The following is a 21,224-nucleotide window of genomic DNA, read 5'->3' as shown; positions in this document are numbered from 1 at the left end:
CACAAAGAGGAAAAAATTTGAACTGAAAATGTTTACAGGTTAATGTGTCTACTTTGTATAAGTTTTTAAAAATCCTTTTAGAAAATAATCACATGTCAAATGCGGCAGAGTCTGGCAATGCACTGGCCAACCTTATTTTCTTTCTTCCTGGGTGCAAAGCTAAAGTTTCTATTGCCTGGCCTCTCTTAATGTGGCATATGACTGTGATTCAGCCACTAGAATGTATATGAGAGGTATACAACCTTCACACCTAGGGCATGACATCCCCTAATTTTCTTCTATATCTCACTTCCTGTATGACTGGAACACCTTCAGAATAAGGGAATGTGTAGATATAAAGAGTCCCCAGATAACTATGTGGAACAGGTTCTCCCATATCACTGTAAAACTGTGTTGTGCTGAGCCAATGAGAATACACCAGTTGTCTGCCCTAATATATTACTTGTATTACATTTTTCCTGGACATATATTTATGATGAACATAGTTGTTTTGCAGGGAGAGATAAATGTGGATGGTAACATCTAGCTTATCTGAAATCATTTGTTAGACTTCTTTAAGGAACACATTTTACAACCAGGAAATAAGCAAATAAAATATATTATTACACAGCTCAGAGTAAACATCTCAAAACAAATCAAACTGACTCACTTTTTTAAAAGTTTAGGACAATTATAATTCTGCCACATACAATTTTTTTTACTGCACTTAAGCATTCAATTTACCTCTGAGCTTCCTGGCAGCCAACACAAAAAAAGGGAAGCATTCAGTCAATCAAGCATGTACTGAGGATCTAAGATTATGCTTCATCCTGGGAATATATAGATCCTGGGATAATACAGATAAATAAGATATGATCCTCACCCCCCTCCCATAAGCTGAAGCAAACTTAGGGGTAGTGACAGTTGGATATCAAGGGCTTATACTCTCCCTTGCTGAGCTTTTTTTTTTTTTTTAAAAAAAGCTGTCCTTCATCTACCATTTAACTCTCCCCCATTCACCATTTATACAGCGGATTCTGCTTAATTAATTCATGAGAAGCTTATCTTATAGTGTCTTTCCTTGTTCCTAAAGAGTATGTGTTAGCACTTTCTTTTTTATTATTATTATTATACTTTAAGTTCTGGGGTACATGGGCAGATCATGCAGGTTTGTTACATGGGTACACACGTGCCATGGTGGTGGTTTGCTGCATCCATAGCCCCGTCATCCACATTAAGTATTTCTCCTAATGCTATTACTTCCCAATCCCCCCACCCTCTGCTAGTTCTCCCCTAGTCCCCCATACCCCAAGCCCTGGTGTGTGATGCTCCCCTCTCTCTGTCTGTATGTTCTCATTGTTCAACATCCACTTTTGAGTGAGAACATGCGGTGTTTGGTTTTCTGTTCTTGTGTTAGTTTGCTGAGAATGATGGTTTCCAGCTGCATCCATGTCCCTGCAAAGGACATGAATTCATCCTTTTTTATGGCTGCATTGTATTCCATAGGGTATATGTGCCACATTTTCTTTATGCAGTCTATCATTGATGGACATTTGGGTTGGTTCTAAGTCTTTGCTATTGTGAACAGTGCCATAATAAACATACATGTGCATGTGTCTTTGTAGTAGAATGATTTATAATCCTTTGGGTATATACCCAGTAATGGGATTGCTGGGTCAAATGGTATTTCTATTTCTAGATCCTTGAGGAATTGCCACACTGTCTTCCACAGTGGTTGAACTAATTTACAATCCCACCATGCATCAGCACTTTCAAAATGAAAGAAGCAACAACTTCCAGCCTTTCCAATGACAAAGTTTATCCTTATTATTTTTAAATTTTAAAATGTACTTTTCATTTATCATTACCATTTAGAAGTACTTTCCTTTGAAACTCCATTTTCCAGTGATAGATCACTTCCTGAAGATAAAACTAGAGTTATCACATCTATTTGGTAAAACTTTACTTAAAGCTAAAACTCCTAACAGTTAAAGTAGCCTGTATAGCCATATTGTGTGCAATGCTGAATTTCCAATAAACTTTTTGAAATAATGAAAATAACAAATGGATTGGCTACTCCTGTGAACCTCATAGGTTCCAGCCAAAGCATGTGAGAAGCCAAAGGATCTAAATATAAATGACAGAATTTCAAAGATAAAGAATGGAAGGAAAAAAGAAAAGAAGGGAGGGAAAGAGGAAGAAAGAAACAAATGTTGAATGCTTATACCAGTGATAAAAGTTTATCCCAATAAACCTTGGTAGACCTGCTTTTACCTTTTTCCATGTCCTTGATGGTGATTTGACAGTCAAGAGCAGGGGACCTGTTGTCGCCATCCCAAAGGTAGAAGGTGAAGCTATCCCGATTCTGGGAATCCATTGCCCCAGTATGTGCGTATCTCAGCAAGTTCAGATCCACTTCCCTCTGAGTGCATCTCATGCCAGGGGAGAGAGGAACCCAGTCCCTCCCTATCTGAAAAGAGCCAGAGTTAGTCAGCTGCCCATGTTTTTTTCTTTTCCCCCAACGTACATTAATGGACATTTTCCGTATCCCCTGAAAACCTCTAATAGAAACGATATGTCAGGGAAATTCCAGACTACTTTTTGCCACTCTACCTTATTTTTTTCTTTTCAAAGAAGTGTATTAAAATAAGCTGAGACCTTGGAAAAACACTAGCTTCAACCAAAGGGTTTCAGACAAAGTCAAACAATACAACAGCATTGTTACTTCAAAGGTATTTATCATAAGCAATCATAGCTGATTAAATATTCCAATTAATGAGAGCAGGTGGGTAATCGAGCTCTTGGAAAGGGTCTTTAGAAATTAAATGTGTTTCTTTTAGAGTTTCCATTTTTTCATTGTTCAACTAATCAAATATATTTTTTTTCAACATGGCTCATTACTGGGCTTATCTGAAGTAGACAAAACAAAAATAGAACAGATGCATTTACTTGCCAGTATGTTTCCAGCCTTACTAAAGAAAGAAAATGATGGGGATCACTATCACTCCCTACATTTATATCCTACGTCATCAAAAGATATAAACTGCAAATATCATATATGATTTTTATCAGAATCTTCTAAAAGTAAGCCAACATTTGTTAAGCATATATTTTGTACAGAACATGGTATAGAAATCGTGGCATTTTCAATTTAAAAAGGTTTTTATGCTGAGGGGGGTGGCTAACATCTGAGAGTATTACAAAATGCAATCATAAATCTGTATTATCTTATTAATAATCCTATTATTATTCATGTAAGGTACATAGCTTTCCCTGGCAATGGCTCATAAAAAGTCATTAGACATATTCTTTTAAAAAGTCATCTTAAAATTTATTATATGATATTATCTTGTGGTTTTACTGTCTAATTTAAGAGTCTAAAACAGAAATTTAAATCATTTCCTTTTTATTACCCTTGATACATTATTCCACAGACTCCCAGTTCCTGGCAAAAGAGCTCTGTCCTCCTCCCCACTGATTGTGCTACCACTTGCCTTTTGTCATTCTACTTGATAATGTTTCTGTCTCTTAAATATGTGTGTCCATTCTTGCAAATGTGATGAAGGTAAGGAGGATCTTGAGATGGGAGAGAAGCCTTCATTATCCAGGTGAGTCCAATCTAATCACAAAGGTCCTTAGGAGTGAAAGAGGGAGATGGGAGAGCCAGAGAGAGATGTGATAATGGAAGCAGAGGTCAGAGTAAAGTGGCCAAGAGTCAAGGAATTCAGGCAGCCTCTAAAAGCTGCAAAAGGTAAGGAGATGAATTCTATCCCACACCTTCTAGAAAGCAGCTGCACCAACATGCTGAATTTAGCCCTATGAAACCCATTTTTGGAGTTCTGATCCCTATAAGTGTAAGACAATAAATTTGTATTATTTAAATATATATATATATATATATGTGTGTGTCCATTTGATGTTTGTAGACTTATGTTCTGTGGAAAGCTAGTGTTTGTTTCCACAAGATCTATTTGCCAATGTAATTTTTAAAACAGTCTCTTTCAGGTTTTAAACGGGAAAGCCTACAATTCTATTTAACATTTTCTCCTTTCTCTATCTTGTCTAAGGGAGTAAGTACAGAAGAAGACATCTTTCCCTTTCTCTTGTCTCCATGTAATTCCTCACTGGCACCCCCAAATGTGAGATTGACTTAATAGAATCATTTGAAGACCCAGAAATAGAAAGAAAATAAAAGTCAGATTCAAGATGGGGCATCTAAGAAAAGTCAACAAGAAAACGAGAACTTGGGAGAGTCCAAGAGGGCTGGAGTACTGGTCCTTGGTCTTGGAAAGACTGAGAGAACTTCTAGGGAGCTGGGAGGGAACTGTGTGGCGCCATACTGGGAACCTGGACCCATCTGCATTTTCACATATCCAAAACAGTTCCGTTCCCAAGCCACCCAAATGTGTGAGCTTTCACTGCATTTCTGCTTCATTACTCTTTGAAATGAAATAAGGACACAGCTGTACCTCAATTTAAATCAGTGATTGCTCTTCACTCTGATTCTCTATGGTGCCTGCAATCTATGACAATCAAGCTGTTCCACACAGAATGAATTCTTGCTGCTTTTCTAGGACTGTGCCTCCATTAGATGAAAAGTTAAGCGTTCCGTCAAATAATTGCACTGGGGACGGTTGGTGGTTGTGGTTGCTAGTCTTAATCCACCATTGAAATAAACATTTGGACTGATGACTCAGCTGACCTTCTCAGGTGACTGATCTATATAATTCGTGTTGGGCTGATCCTTGGGCATCATGCACACAGTCTGAATCAGATTGAAATTTTGCTATTCTAGGCCTAAAGTGAAACAAGGACATTTTACCAAACCACAAAGCAAGCTATTGAAAGAGTCAGCAGTAAAACCCAGGTGACCTTACCCCTAGTATCCCTTTATTGTTTCCATGCTTATTTGCTTTCCATTAAAACATCTAATTTGTAGAACATATACAATTTCAGGAATGTTAATTTATGGTGTCATGCAGTTCATGGGATTCAAATTCGGCAGGTGTTAAAATCTGTTAGATGCTAGCAGGATGAGTCAAGTCCCACATGAGGTTTCTTCCCACACTGACTTTTTGGTTCAAGACTTTGCCCATCTGAACCTAAACATAAGGGCTCTGGTGCTGCAAGGGGAGGTGGGGCTGCAGTGGCACCAAGACACCAACCTTTCATCTTTGAAGTTCATGTCAGATAGAATACAGAACAATTTGGTATATTGTTTGTGGAGTAAGTAGTCTCCCTAGGAAAGACATAGGAAGGAAGGAAGAAAGGAAGATGAGAATCAGAAGGAAGGAAGGAAGGAAAGAAAGAAAGAAAGATGCTCACTGTGGCAAATTATTGAGAAGGCAGGAGGTGATAATACTCAGATAATGTTTGGGTTTTTTTTTTTTTTTTTTTTGAGACAGAATCTAACTCTGTCACCCAGGCTGGAGTACAGTGGAATGATCTCTGCTCACTGAAGCTTCTGCCTCCTGGGTTCAAACAATTCTCCTGCCTCAGCCTCCTGAGTAGCTGGGACTACAGGTGTGTGCTGCCACGCTCGGCTAATTTTTGTATTTTTAGTAGAGATGGGGTTTCACCATGTTGCCCAGGATGGTCTTGATCTCCTGAGCTCATGATCTGCCCACCTTGGCTTCTCAAAGTGCTGGGATTCAGATAATGTTTTAATGAGACCATTAGGGACAAAGGAGCTAGAGGCAGCCCTCCAAATTTCCCTGTACCTGACTATCATGAAAGAATAATGAAAGTTTTCATGTTCCTGAGAATGATCTAGAATCTAGCTGAAATACAGAAAGAGAGAGAGAGATTAAGAGAATGACAGAGACTGTAGAACTGAAGGAATTTTATCATTGAGATGATGATGCTAAAGAGGAAAGTTACATGAATCACAAATCAAAAATCTGGTAGAAATGAAGAAATCTCAGAAGAGTCTGGATTACCCTCAGAAAGCAGACAGCTTGCTTGACTCCAGTAATTCCCCTCCTCAGAATTTAGGGATAATTTTGTGGGAGAGGGAGCAGTGAAGAATCTTAATATTTGTTGAATTTACCCCATGTTGGCAAAGAAACTTTAGAACACCATGAATTCACTCTGAACTAATAAAATTAAATTATTTACTTGTGGGAAAATATATGGCTATCAGAGAAGAAATCCCATCACAGAAATGTGTATATTGAGAAGATTTATACCTGCTACATTAGTTTTGAAAAATAAAAGTAAAAAGTCACTAACCTTAAGCTGAAGTTGCCCATTTTGGGGAAGCCTTTCAAATACATAGTAAATCTTCTCCCTGGGCGAGTCTTCATCTAAGGCTGAAAGAATAGCACTAGAAATAATACGAGTTTCCCCCATATTCATTGTAATTTCAGCCTTCCTGTAAAAAGGAAAATGTCTGGGTTGATATAAAAATAGAAGATGTTCCTTTAGTGGGGGACACTTATATTGATTCTCACAGTTTCCAATCTTCAACAATTAAAGAATGATATTCAATATTCAAGCACTGAAGGTGACTAGTGAGAGGCTCTCTATCCTTACTCGTGAAAGTCTGAAAAGACAATGGGTCACCCCAATGAATGTGGGAAGAGGTACTTAGGCACCTCTAATTGATTACATGTACCGAACTTTACAATATTGCAAGTTATAATGTATTCTATAAAATAATCTTGTTTCCAGTATTTCATTTTACACTCACAACAACAGCTCCATGAAGTAAGAGGGCTAGGTATGAGTGTTCCAATTTTACAGACAGAAACTCATTTAAAAAGATTTAATGATTGGCCTACAGATGTTCCAGTGTCGTTGATGATCTGTCATTCTGAGTTAGGTGATATTTAGGTAATCTAGGACCCTCCCTGCAGAGCTGTGAGTAAATTAAGCCTCTTTTCTTTATAAGTTACTCAGTCTTGGGTATGTCCTTATAGCAGTGTGAGAACAGACTGATACAGGGAGATACTGAGAAAGTTTACAATTAATAATATCAGCTCAGAATTTTAGAAAATGATCATTTTGATCATTGTGAGGTGGCAGGGGGTGTTGACCCATATGGAACATAGTAGAGGACTGGTAAACAAAAAAGTACCGAGATAATGAAAGAAGTGGGTTGATTAATTTCCCTCAGCCACACTTAGTTAAAAGTTTTAGCAAATCTGTTCTAAGGACTGTCTGCAGTTAATGTTATTAGACTTTAGTTGAATCTATATATTAGTTGCACTTTGGTATATATGTAGTCATGTTTGTGTATGTGCCTGTATTTATAAGTTTAGTAGACTGTTCATTCCATACTGTATGTTCACTCATTCTTATTCTTTACAACTAATAAGTATGTTTAGAAGAAAATCAATTAAAGGGCTGATTGTTAAGGAGAGGTTACCTTAACTAACATTTGCACCAAAGGCTCCTCATGCCTGAGTGTCAGGGGCAAGCTGTGATAGGAGCTAGTGAAGACTTTCTTCTTTGGGAGACACACACCACATCTGTACCTAGTATTGTAGATTTCATAGAATTGTATAGAAATCTGAAAGGGATTCTTTTCAGGTAGCTTACTTGCTCAGCATTGGTTTTTCATCATTAACTGGGGTGATCTCTACTGAAATGGTTTTAAGTATCTTATGTTTCCCATCCGACAACTGGATTGTAAAATCATCAGCAAGGCTCTCTGAGTCATCATGCACATACGTCAACCTCATTCCTGGAAGAAGAAAAAAGTAAGTAAATCTTCCTTATGATTGAACCATCATGACATATATCACAGATAATGTCTTAATTTTCAAGGCATGAGTATCAGCAAGAGTTCATTTATCAGTGCAGTAGGGTGAAACTAAACTTGTTTTTTGAAGTAAAAGAGTGCCTCCTTAGCCTATCAAAGACTTTTTATTTAAATAATTTAGTATTTGATTAAGGAGGTTATTTAAAACCAGTTAGGAAAGAATATATTTTTAAATAAACTATATAAACAAATGTGCAGGGTATTTAAATAAAATTGAGAAAGTTAATTACTTGGGAAAATTATAGAGTTATATCCCTACCTCGAGCCAATCACCAAAATAAATTCTTAATAAATCAAAATTTAAATATTAAAAAGGTAGTTATTTTTAAAAACCTACCTAACATTTATATGGCAATTCAAGAGACTCAGAACAGCCAAAACAGACTCAAAAGGGAACAAAATTGGAAGCCTAACATTTCCTATTTTCAAAACTAACTCTAAAGCTACTGAAATACTAAGAGATGTGCACCCAGATTGATATAATACGTTTATTGAAATGTAACTTTTAATACCAAGAAACGGAAAACGATCTGGATATTTTTAAATGAGAGACAGTTGTATAAAATTGTAGCACAGGCGCCAGTACAGTGGTGAGTGCCTATAGTCCTACCAACCTGTGGGGGCTGAAGTGGGAGGACGGCTTGACGCCAGGAGTTCAAGGCCAGTTTGGGCAACATAATGAGACCCTGTCTTTAAAAGAATTTTTAAAAAAATACTAGCCAGGTGATGCCTGTAGTCACAGCTGCTCAAGAGGCTGAGACAGGGAGGAATGCTTGATCCTAGGAGTTTGAGGCTGCAGTGAGCTACGATTATACCACTTCACTCCAGCCTGGGTGACAAAGTCATCTCTTTTTAAAAATTACAGCATAGTAAGTCTATATGATGATTTTTTGATAATGTAATTATCAAAAACTAAGTTTTCAATAATAATAATAATAATAAATTTTTTTGAGACAGAGTCTCACTCTGTCGCAGGCTGGAGTACAGTGGCGTGATCTTGGCTCACTGCAACCTCTGCCCTCTGGATTCAAGCGATTCTCATGCCGCAGCCTCCCAAGTAGCTGTAATTACAGACAGGTGCCACCATGCCTGGCTAATTTTTGTACTTTTAGTAGAGACAGAGTTTTGTCATGTTGACCAGGCTGGTCTCAAACTCCTGACCTCAAGTGATTCACCTGCCTTGGCCTCCCAAAATGCTGGAATTATATGCATGAGCCTCCACACCTGGCCTCAATATTTTAAAAGTAAGAAGAGGTCAGGTATGGTGACCGACTCCTGTAATACCAGCACTTTGGAAGGCCAATGCAGGAAAATCACTTGAGCCCCTTTGGACAACATAGGGAAACACTGTCCCTACAATTTTTTTTTTTTTAATTCAGTCAGTCATGTGTGTGGCAGCTTGTGCCTGTAGTCCCAGCTAGTTGGGAGGCTGAGGTGGGAAGATTGCTTGAGCCCTGGAAGTTGAGGCTGCAGTGAACTGTGATCGCGCAACTCTGCACTCCAGCCCAAGTGACAGTGCAAGACCCTGTTTCCAAAAGAAAAAAAAAGTAAAAAGAAAAACAGATTATATAATATGGAGGAGTTTTATAAACTTTGTATATTTGTGTGGAAGGATGATTATGAGAATACACTAAAGCTTTTTAAAAAATACAGCCACAAATCAACCACAAATAAAATAGAGGTGAAAATCTAATTTCTGAGAAAGTCACCAAAATATTAAAATACTAATTTTTATGTGGGAAATTTTTATTTTTTCTTCAAAATGACTGTGTCCAAACTGTACACAATGATCATATAATTCTTATTTAGCTAGACAATAACCAACAAATGTTATTTTCTTAAAATTGACTTTCTTGAGAATAAAATTTGAATTATTATTTTTTCCTTGGTCAAATTTGAAAACAAATATTTTAAACAATATATTCTATTATTTTCAGCATGTGGTTATTGATTTGATGATATCATCTTTTATGTTCTAGAATGTATTTCTTTACAATTGACAAAAGCTGAGAAATATATAAATGCACTTTTCTTTGTTTTTTTTTTTTTTTTTCTAGATGGAGTCTCGCTCTGTCATCAGGCTAGAGTGCATTGGTGCAATCTTGGCTCACTGCAATCTCCGCCTCCCGGGTTCAAGCAATTCTCCTGCCTCAGCCTCCCAAGTTGCTGGGACTACAGGTGCACACCACCATGCCCAGCTAATTTTTGTATTTTTAGTAGAGACAGGGTTTCACCATGTTGCCCAGGATGCTCTCTATCTCTTGACCTCATGATCTGCCTGCCTTAGCCTCCCAAAGTGTTGGGATTACAGGTGTGAGCCACTGTGCCTGGCTGCACTTTTCCAATTTAAAACTGAGACAATTTTTGCAAAAATTACAAAAAAACCTTTGGGGCAGAAAGCTTACACACTAGTTGGGGAAACAAATAACTAAAAGACAGTTGGAAAAATGTTGAATAAGTGCTAAAATGAAGCAAGCACAGAGAAGGAGTGGCTTGGAGACCTTGGGTTGGCTTCGAGGGGGAGGTTAACAGAAAGCTGCATTCTGAAGGCACAGCCTTGGCTAGCCTGACAAAGGAGCGGGAAAGACCTCACAGGCTGGGAAAAGAAAACACCTAAGGAAGGACAATGGGAGGAGGCAGTCATTCAGGAATCGCACACTTTTCTCAAATTTTTAAAAGCATTTTCATATGTGAAAAATGGGATGAGAGCAATATTTTTAAAAGTAATTAAAAAATAATTCAGGCTGCTATGCAATGTGCCATTTCTCTAAAGAGCAAATTATCCCCTCAGAGAATAATGAGTGTTATTCTATGTGGTTCTATATTTGTTTCAACTGTGGAAATTTTGGCAGACAAATCTCTTAAAACGTAGTTTCATGATCTCAATAGTTTTAAAAAGGAATTTTTTTTATTATAGCATTAAATGTTTGAGTGAAAATACAAAAAACTCAAATATCATTTTTAATGGGAGTCTAAAAGTGAAAGAAAACATGTTATTGCCTTTTCAGTTACCTACTGTTTCTACCTAGAGCTTCTTGTCCTACATTCATCCAGGCCTAGAGAAAGCCCTTGATGGACAAATGAATAAAGGAGGTGAAAGCTATTTCTTCACCCCCAATTTCTGTGATTTATTATTATGTTTTCTAGGTCAAATTATTTAAAAAATTTTATTTTTTGATTGACAAATTAACATTGTATATATTTATGATATATAACAGGGTGTTCTGATGCATGTATACATTGTGAAATTGTTTGCTTGTTTATTTGTTTGTTTGTTTGTTTTTGACAGTCTTACTCTGTCACCCAGGCTGAAAGGCTGGAGTGCAGTGGCATGATCTCAACTCAATGCATCTTCCACCTCCCACACTCAAGCGATCTTGTGCCTCAGCCTTCTGAGTGGCTGGGATTATAGAAGTGCACCACCGCACCCTGCTAATTTTTGTATTTTTAGTAGAGACAGGGTTTCGCCATGTTGACCAGGCTGGTGTCGAACTCCTGACCTCAAGTGATCTGCCTGTCTTGCCTCCCAAAGTGCTGCGATTACAGGTGTGAGCCACCACACCCGACCACATTGTGGAATGGTTAAATCAAGCTAATTCACATATGCATTACCTCATATACTTATTTCCCTGTTTGGTGAGAACTCTTAAAATTTACTATCTTAGGAATTTTCAAGTATGCAATATATTGTTAACTATTGTCACTATGCTGTACAATAAATCTCTTGAACTTTCTTCTCCGGTCTAACTGAAATTTCATATCCTTTAACCAACATCTCCCCAATCCTCCCACCCTCAGACTCTGGTAACCACCATTCTACTCTCTGCTTATATAGGTCTGACCTTTTTAGATTCCACATGTAAGTATGGGTTAAATTATTCAATCAACAATAACAAATGCATAGAAGTGGAACATGCTATACCAGTCTTGAGGAGTTCCATGGAAAAGTTGTGGACAGGTGCATGTTTCTGATCAGGGTTGGCTGACTGCTTATTCTCAGAGAAGTCTTTGCTAAACACTCCACTGATGAGGAGGCCATGGCGTGGCTTTTGAGTGATGCTGAACAGCAAGGGATCCTGGGGAACGTCCAGGTCCACGGCGCTGATGATGGAAGAGTCCAGCTCTTTCATCTGGCCCTCGCACACCTGAGCCAGAACACATCACAAAAGTCGGCAATGCATGAAAGAGAACTTGTCTTTCTTTGGAAAATTGCTCAAAGAAAATTATTTGAATATATCCTACTTCAAATTTTCTATGAGACTTGTATAGGATGAATCCTAAAAAGAAACTGCTGGTTTACTAGGAGTGTAAAAGAAACAACAAATCTATTAATCTCCCTTACATTTTTTTCTGAAGATTTCAAAGCACTTTATTCATTTCCATGAAGGAAAAAATATGATTTTTAAAATATGTATTGTTCATAATTCAAAGGTCGGGGGAAAAATGCAACAAAGACGGTGCTTGCTTTGAAGAAGTCACAGAAAAGTTCAGTTGTAAAACTGAACCTAGAAACTTTACCTTCATAAACCAATCTTCCTGGATCTCCTTGCTTCTACAAGTCTTATGCTTCTGTCTGCTTTATAAGTGGCACAAATATCTGTTACATACATTCAGCATATTAGGTGGTTTTTATTTTTGTTATTACAGTAAAAACTTCTGTATTTCCATTGAAATCAACAACAATTACAAAGGGTGCTACTAGATGCTTAATTATGTATATTTTCATTCTGGATTCCTCATCTCCCTCCAGTTCTCATACTTCCAGATTTCCTGAACTACTCTTCCCATTCCCTCTCATGCCTACTTCAGGTTTTATAATTCTTTAAGCACAAAGACAAGCGCCTGTTTATCATTTCATGTAGTATCTAGTCATTTAGAACTTGACGATGTTACTCTGCTGATTCAATCGTTTTTTCTCACAGTGAGGATTGCGAGAACAAAGAAGTATTTCTCTTTCCTACTTTGAAATATAGCAAAATCTAAATAATAAGAGTGTATAAATTCTACACATGCCTATTGGTAATCTACAATGTTATCATGCTACATGCTGTGGGGAATACAAATATTCTCAACAATCCAAGTCAGGTGAGACTGCAAAGGCTTGTCCATCAATAATTATAACTCAAGGAAGTAAATGTCTAGTGTTGCTAGATATCCATAAACAAGAATCACAAAAGGGCAGAGATCAGGATGTTTTCATGACTGAGAAGGCAATTAAGCCTTGAAGGACATATATGGTTTGGATTTGTTAAAACACCCTCCCCTCCCCCCATCCCTCCCTCCCTCTCTTCCTTTCTTCCTTATGGTTTGGATTTATTAAAACACCCACCCACCTTTCCTTCCTTCCTTCCTCCTTCCTCCTTCCTTCCTCCTCCTTCCTTCCTTCCCTCCATCTGCTTTATAAGTGGCACAAATATCTGCTACATACATTAAGTATATTTTGTGGTTTTTATTTTTATTTCAGTAAAAACTCCTGTATTTTTCTTCCTTCCCTCCTTCCTTCCCTTCCTTTTCCTTTGCTCCTTCCCCTCCCTCCCTTCCTTCCTTCCTCCTTCCCTTTCTCCGTTCCTTCCTTCCTTCCGCATGCTCTTCTCTGTTGCCTAGGCTGGAGTGTAGTAGATCAATCATAGCTCACTGCAGACTCAACCACCCAGGCTTAAGCAATCCTCCCACCTCAGCCTCCCAAGTAGCTGGAACCATATGCACATGCCACCAGCCTGGCTCATTTTTAAAATTTATTTTTATTATTTGTAGAAATGGGGTTTTGCCACATTGCCCAGGCTGGTCTTGAACTTTGGGGCTCAAGGGATCCTCCTGTCTCAGCCTCCCAAAGTGCTGAGATTACAGACATGCACCACTGTGCCTGGTCTAAAGCATCCTTTCGTTTCAGCCTCTCTTACTGACTTTGAAGGGTGCCCTCCTGCAACCACGTTTTATTGAACATGTGTTAAAAAAAAAATCACTTGGTATATATGATACTTGGGCTAAAAGGATACTGATTTTCTTTTATCTAGCCCTACTTATTAAAGATTAAGGTGGCATCAGTTCAACTTACAATGATATATACTTATGAAAACATCTTAAATAGGACCTTGCTTTTTTCTCCAAGAACTTTAATAAAGCAACTTAAAATATGTTATAATATCCTTCTTCATAGAGCTTGACTAAAATCTGAGGTTGTTTCTTGCAGATTGAATAGTTTATTGGGATTAGGACAACAAAAATTTTGGTTCAATATACATAAAATGCCAAACCTTATTAGAAGGTTTGGAATGGATTATAATAACTTAAACTAAAACCTCAAATCTTCTTGCAGCATTAACTTGATGTAAGCTCAACCATCTATAAACTAAATACATTCTCTGACAAGAAAGCAAAATATGGTTATCTAAAAAAAAAAAAACGTGAAGCTTAAAATCTGCTTGCCCATAACACACAGGGCTTCATATTTTTCACTCTCCAATAGTCTCTCTGGGGAATGCAGATAACAGCATGACTACTTCCAGAGAAGAGCAAGGGACAACTTCCCAGTGGTCTAATTACTTCAGAAGCCCCAACCCTAGGCAAATACGAGACAATGAAGGTAAATATAGGAGGAATCATCTGAAGATTTTTTTTCTCTCTTATAATTACTGAAGGGCTCTCCAGAGAAACCCATGTGCCAACAAAAGTGAAAAGGCAGGAGCTGGCTCTCACATTTCATGCTGAGCTGAATTTCGTGTTCCATTAAGATTCAGCCGAAAGTTAAAATCAGATAAATATTTTCACATTTAGAATTTGATTATTTTTGTGAAAATAAGGCAAAATAATTCTCTCAAAATAGCTAAGATGTGCTTTGGTCACTATCAGAGAAAAGATGACAAACATAATATTAACATCAATAATACTAATGATAGCCGGGCACAGAGGCTTACACCTGCAATCCCAGCACTTTGGGAGGCTGAGGTGGGTGGATTACAAGGTCAGGAGTTTGAGACCAGCCTGGCCAATATGGTGAAACTCCGTCTCTACTAAAAATACAAAAGTTAGCCGGGTGTGATGGCAGGCACCTGTAGTCCCAGCTACTCAGGAGGCTGAGGCAGGAGAATTGTTGAACCAGGGAGGCAGAGGTTGTAGTGAACCAAGATCCCGCCATTGTACTCCAGCCTGGGTGACAGAGTGAGACTCTGTCTCAAAAATAATAATGATAATAATAATAATAATAATAATGACATTTATTAAGAGTCTACTCTGTGCTTGACTACCTTAATCATCACGGCTACCCCTTAAGAAAGATTTGATACCCATTTTGCAGATGAAGAATAGAAAAATACTTTTCCCAAGACCCTACAACTAGTAAAAAGCAGCACCCAAGTCCCTCTGATTCCAAAGCCTATGCTCATTTCATTTCTCAGGATTGGTTGCAACCTATGTCTGGGTTAAATACTCTTGTGAAAAAATAGAACTGCCTAAAAAGAATTATATATTGATGTGAAAAGATTTCTTTTCTTTTTTTTTTTTTTTTGAGATGGAGTCTTGCTCTGTTGCCCAGGCTGGAGTGCAGTGGCGTGACCTTGGCTCATTGCAACTCTGCCTCCCTGGTCCTGTCAAGCAATTCTCCTACCTCAGCCTCCCAAGTAGCTGGGATTACAGGCACAAGTCACCAGGCCCAGCTAATTTTTGTATTTTTCAGTAGAGATGGGGTTTCACCATTTGGTCAGTCTGGTCTTGAACTCCTGACCTTGTGATCCGCCCGCCTCAGCCTCCCAAAGTGCTGGGATTACAGGTGTGAGCGCCCAGCCTATGAAAAGATTTCCGCACTCCTCACCAATTAAATGTGTTAAGTGTACTTGGACCAATGTAAATGGACTAGGTGAAAATAAAAATTAAAAACGATAAGAGAGAAATTGAACATTTGGATATGTTTCTTACAGTAATATTCTGCACTACAAAGTCAGGAGCTTCATCATTTGTGGGGTTGATGATAATAGAAAATGGTATCTCCATGGAGTGTTGCTTCCCATCTGTGACGTATACTGTGAACTGGTCAGCAGTTGGTTCTGTCCTCAGATGCCTGGACTGCACATAGTTAATATGAAAAGTGTTCATGTCTTTCCACTGAAATGAATCTAGAGCACACCAAGATGGAACAGATAAATAAGAAAAACATTTTTCCAAGTTATTGGTGCTTAATCCTTAACCCAATAACAGCCGATTTCTCAGGAATGCAAATAAGAGATCGCAGCAGTTGACCTAACTATCTGCTATCAAAGGCTGCTACAAGAGCCAACCATCAACATAAAAGCAGATATCCACGGATCATAAAGAAGGATCAAATTTGAATGGAGAGAAGAGTGATAATTACTAACCAGTATGCACAGGGACTTCAAGACTACTTTAGATACTTAGAATAAATGTCAGAGACCTTCCCTTGATTAAATGACTACTTTTGCATGAATGGTTCTTGTCATGCTTGAATAAAAGAGACCACCTCCTTCATGTAAAGGCAAAACAAGAGTCAATCAATCATCTGTCCACTCTAAGAAATACATATCAGGCAACGGGTTGGATTGAGTGGAATTAGCTAACCCACTGTTTTGATATTTTGACATGGCTTAAATCCAAAGAGAAAAATGCTCTAAGATGTGCATTAAGTCACAAGAGAAATTGGGTAACATTAAATGCAATTAATCTTAAATTCAGTCTCTTTCATATTTAAAATGGACATTCTTCAAAAGAGGGTTGGAGAGTCATTTATATATATCCTTGGAAGATTTTGTTTTTGCTTTCTGTTTTTGTTTTGGTTGGTTTGTTTTTGCTTGAAATACAAGAGCTATTTAAGTATCTGGGATACATTTTGGTTTTGAAATCAATGTCATCTGCTTCAACATTTCAGGCGTTCTCTCTGTTACACCCATAGTATATTTCCTCATCCTTTCCTCCAATACCTGTTCAAAGTGCTAGAAGGTTGTGAGGATGAGACCTTGTGAGCTCCCACTAGATTTACTCTATCATGGTATCCTGTGTTGCTATGAGGGCCTTTTAAACCATTATCTCATCAATGTTTATTCTTGGATTTTTCATAAATAAAATTCCATTTGTTTTGAAGTAAATTTGCATGCATGGGGAAATTCAGAATAAAAATTAAAATGAAAAATAGTAAGATTCAAAAGTATCAGCTATAATAGTAATAATAATAATTCATTGAATACATATGGTGCTTTAAACTTTTCTTTTTTTTTTTTGAGATGGAGTTTCACTCTTGCTGTCCAGGATGGAGTGCAATAGCGAAATCTCAGCTCACTGCAACCTCCGCCTCCTGGGTTCAAGCAATTCTCCTGCCTCAGTCTCCCAAGTAGCTGGCGTTACAGATATGTGCCACCATGCCCAGCTAATTTTTTGTATTTAGTAGAGATGGGGTTTCACATGTTGGTTAGGCTGGTCTCAAACTCCTGACCTCCAGTGATCCACCCACCTCAATCTCCCAAAGTGCTGGGATTACAGGCATGAACTGCCACACCCAGCACTTTAAACATTTTGAAAGTCCTTACCCAGTTACTAAGCATGAGCTGGCCAATCACATCCATAAATATAATAAAGGGAGTATTGCTGGTCATGAAGCTACAACTTACCTATACTTATGCCCATATTGCTTTTTTCAAAACCCACAGAAGGGAGTATATTTTCGAGGTAGCCAAACTGAGGAGGAGACACCAAAACAAATTCCAAGTCATCTGCTGCAGTGTCAGGGTCACTGACGGACAAATGGTTAACAGTAAGGGCTGTTGAGCAGCCCTCATCTACAACAAACATGGGACCTGCATACAAATAAAAACACAATTACAACTTAGCATGAAATCCTCTAAACAGACTAGGTAGGACTACATGCAGTGACTGAAATTCTAGTTCAGAGAAGCCTCCCATGTGCAAAAACATTTTCACAGGAGATGTTCATTTTCTCTGGCATAATTCTCTTTAAAGTGAAAATCTTGAGTGGTAATGAGTGAATTTACTTTGACTTATGGAATTATATTTTTTTCTTGTACGGGTAAGCCAGACAATAATGGAAAGACAGCAGAAATACTAACTGCTCCAGCACAGCCCTTTAGTCATTCTCAAGGAACTCTGATTTCCCTTGTGTCTCTATGGAAGTGACAAATGAAAGTAGGAATTGCCAAACTGTTTTAATGTTAAGCCACTAAATGTAGTTTATGTACTCTTCAAGATCAGTTGTTACCTCTGTTTGTCAGAGCGTTAATTGCCTGAGAGCTATTATGAATTGCTCATAAAGAAGATATTTTTCATGCCTTGATGCTTAATTATTCTGCTGGGATAATGCTTTCTTTCCAGAACATTGCTTGGGAGATAGTTTGCAAATTACAATAACATTCATACATATGCTTATATTTTTTTCTGAGGGACAGAACATATACATAATGCCTGTGAAGAGATGACTTTCTAAAAAGCAAGTAAGGTTAAATGTATATAAGTGGTCTCCCTGGTATACTCATTCTGTTCTAATAGATATTGTTATGGATAAAATAAATTACTTTCTCTTCAGTAGGAAAATTATATTTTCCCATGTGAAATAAAATCAGAATATTTGAGGATTGCAATGTTGTCCTTGTCCCAACACACACACACACACACACACATACACACACCCCAACACATGTATTCTCTATCCATACAGAAATATTTAAATTTTTAAACATGTAAAGACTTTTGCCCTGTAATCTTAACAGATTTGGGTTTTCCACAAATTTGTGTTGAGGCAATTACTGAAAGACAATTCCATATGGTGGTTTTCTTTTCAGATTATAATAAAATATATTGTTTCACTGAACCATAGGTATGACACTAGATCAGACAATAGTATAGTAACAGAAAAACACATTGTCACCTATTGCAATGGAAGGTGGCTGGTTGTCTACTGGATATACTGTGATGTTGAGATTATACACTGGAAAGGACTCATGAAGAGGAACAGATGGATTAGGTCCATTGTAGCAGCAGCCATTCACAAAAGGGCCAGCCTCTCCATCCGAAACCACCAACGTAATGGTGTCAAAACAATGCATCACGCCAATCTCGCCACCTGGAAGACACAACTATAGCTGAAACCTGACTTTTTAAAAATATAGAATACCAAAATGAAATCTACTCACACCTCTTCTTCAAGCATTGAAATGGCAAGGGAAAAAAAGTTAGTGGATTAAATAAATGTAAAACCCAATTTTATCACTATGAAATCAAATATAGTCATGAAAATGATGCAAAAATTCTTGCCCATATGTTGCCTCTGGTGAACTCCCTACCAGCCATGTATTACCATATGGAGGGACAAAACAGGGCTAACAAGGGTTTGATGGTTCATGAATGAACAAGGCAGGGACCCGAAACTTCACTAGTGAAGGTTTCATTCTTCCCTTATAATTGTCTCATGTTAGGACCAACCTCAGAGAGAGGGAGAAGGCATCTGTATTCCTTTGGGAATTGTCTTTCCATTTGCAGTAACCATCTTAAATGAACAACCATCAACCACATAGCAGTTATGAGAAAAGAGGATGTCAGATAGGTGAAATACAAAAGTAGGCCACCTTTTTGCCACTTCTTTCAATATTCTCCTTATTATATATTAGCCAGGATGTTTTTAAAAATAGCAACTGTGCATGGAAAAAAAGAGGCATTTATTTTCATTTTCTCCTTTTCACTTTGTAGGTCTCACACCTGTGGGATTCAAAATGCTCCCAGCTTAGACAGTGAGAGGAAGAAGGAAAAAAATGTCATGATTAGATAGTTTATTAGCAACAGGGCAATCTGCTCTTGAGTTACCCACTAAGGACATGGAGTAAGAGAGCTTGCTATCCAGGACACTGAAAAGTTTTGCACATGTGCTGCTGGTATTTCTCATGCATCACCATGAACATCCTAAGAATGGACTGATATGTTGATTGTGCCCCCATTCAAATCTCATCTTGAATTGTAACTTTCACAATTCCTACATTTTGTGGAAGAAACCCAGTGGGAGGTGATTGAATTATGGGGACAGGTCTTTCCTGCTCTGTTCTCATGATAGTGTATGAGTGTCATGAGATCTGATGGTTTTAAAAATGGGTGTTTTCCTGTACAAGCTCTCTTTGCCTGCTGCCATCCATGTAAGATGTGACTTGCTTCTCCTTGCCTTCTGCCATGATCATAAGGCCTTCCCAGCCATGTGGAACTGTAAGTCCATTAAACCTCTTTCTTTTACAAATTGCCCAGTCTTAGGTATGTCTTTAGCAGCAGCATGAAAATGGACTAATACAAGGAGCCATTAATTCTTGGAGTTTTGACGAACCTAGGATATAAAAGATCAGGGACATCCTCTCTTTTCACTGGACACTGGTCAAATCTGCAGAGCTCTGTGGCTGCTATTATTTCCCCTGTTTAAAAATGACAAGGAAAATCTAAAGATGATATTATTGAGCAACCAAGTGATCAAAGGCTGAGAAAACTGGGCTTAAAAGGAAAAACAGAATTGAAGTTGAGAGAATTAGAAAGAAACCAGCTTTTAATGTGAGGAAGAGTCAAAAATAAGAAACCTCTCACCTATTCATATATCTAAAATACAAATTGGCTTAAAACATTTGTTCATTGATAATTCACTCAATAAATATTTATTCAATACCTACTATGTGATAATTAGTGTTTCAGGTGCACCAGCAGAGAAAAAGGCAGACATTTTGGAATTGTCAAAAGACATTTCAAAAGAATGTCAAATGTCAAAAAAAACTCACTATGCATCAGGCACTGATAGAATCTAATGGTAGAGAAGAAAATGCAGAGTGGCTAGAATAGCACAGATGTATATATATATATTATGTAGAATCCCCCACATGAAATTGCTACTATGAAACCATTTTTTTTTAACCTATTACATAGCAATTTTACATGTTTCATTCAGCCTGATTGTGTGCAAGGTGCTAAAGATGAAAGAAAATGAGTTTTAGCTGACAATGGCATAGGGGCAGGGCATACATGCCAAGGAAAGACAGCAAAGTTTCCAGATGCCTTTGCTGGTTTTGTGCTGAGCATTAAAGAGTAAGAGTTTGCCAAGCAGGTAAGCAGATTGGGGGATGGGACAGAAGATCTGTAGGGAAAGGCAATGGGGAGGAGAAATCAAAAGTCACTATAGAAAGAGAAGACAGCTTAAGAAAAAGAAGGCAAATAGCAAATTTCTCTGTAATGGAACCATAGGATATTTACAGAAATAGCTGGGAAAGTAGGCTGAATATAAAGCCACTAAAAAGCCTACAACATAGGCAGAGAAATTCTTTACCTTGAAATGGTATATAGCCTAAGGACATGATTTGTACTTACAAATGTTAATCATAGTGTTATTTTTTAAAAAATTGAGGGAAGACAGGGTCTCATTCTGTTGCCCAGGTTAGAGTGCAGTGGGATGCTCATAGCTTACTCTGGTCTCCACCTTCTGGGCTCAAGTGATACTCCCACCTCA

General features: G+C 37.8%; 1 protein-coding gene across 2 annotated transcripts in view; it reads right to left on the bottom strand.

Annotated features, from left to right (window-relative positions):
* The window catches only part of FREM1 (FRAS1 related extracellular matrix 1), a 166,710-nt gene that overhangs the window by 54,131 nt on the left and 91,355 nt on the right, over positions 1-21,224 (bottom strand). For both annotated transcript variants that reach the window (XM_064381455.1, XM_021675936.2), the window contains exons 17-23: positions 18,627-18,821; positions 17,356-17,541; positions 15,656-15,852; positions 11,667-11,889; positions 7,522-7,666; positions 6,211-6,352; positions 2,254-2,449 (exon numbers count right to left, since the gene is read on the bottom strand). In XM_064381455.1, coding sequence (XP_064237525.1) covers positions 2,254-2,449; positions 6,211-6,352; positions 7,522-7,666; positions 11,667-11,889; positions 15,656-15,852; positions 17,356-17,541; positions 18,627-18,821 — 1,284 coding nt within the window. The remainder of the gene's footprint in view (positions 1-2,253; positions 2,450-6,210; positions 6,353-7,521; positions 7,667-11,666; positions 11,890-15,655; positions 15,853-17,355; positions 17,542-18,626; positions 18,822-21,224) is intronic.

The sequence above is a fragment of the Aotus nancymaae genome, unplaced genomic scaffold, assembly GCF_030222135.1.
Source record: "Aotus nancymaae isolate 86718 unplaced genomic scaffold, 86718_ANA_hifiasm-v0.15.2.pri h1tg000003l, whole genome shotgun sequence".
NCBI lineage: Eukaryota > Metazoa > Chordata > Mammalia > Primates > Aotidae > Aotus > Aotus nancymaae.
This window is presented reverse-complemented; position numbering and strand designations above follow the sequence as displayed.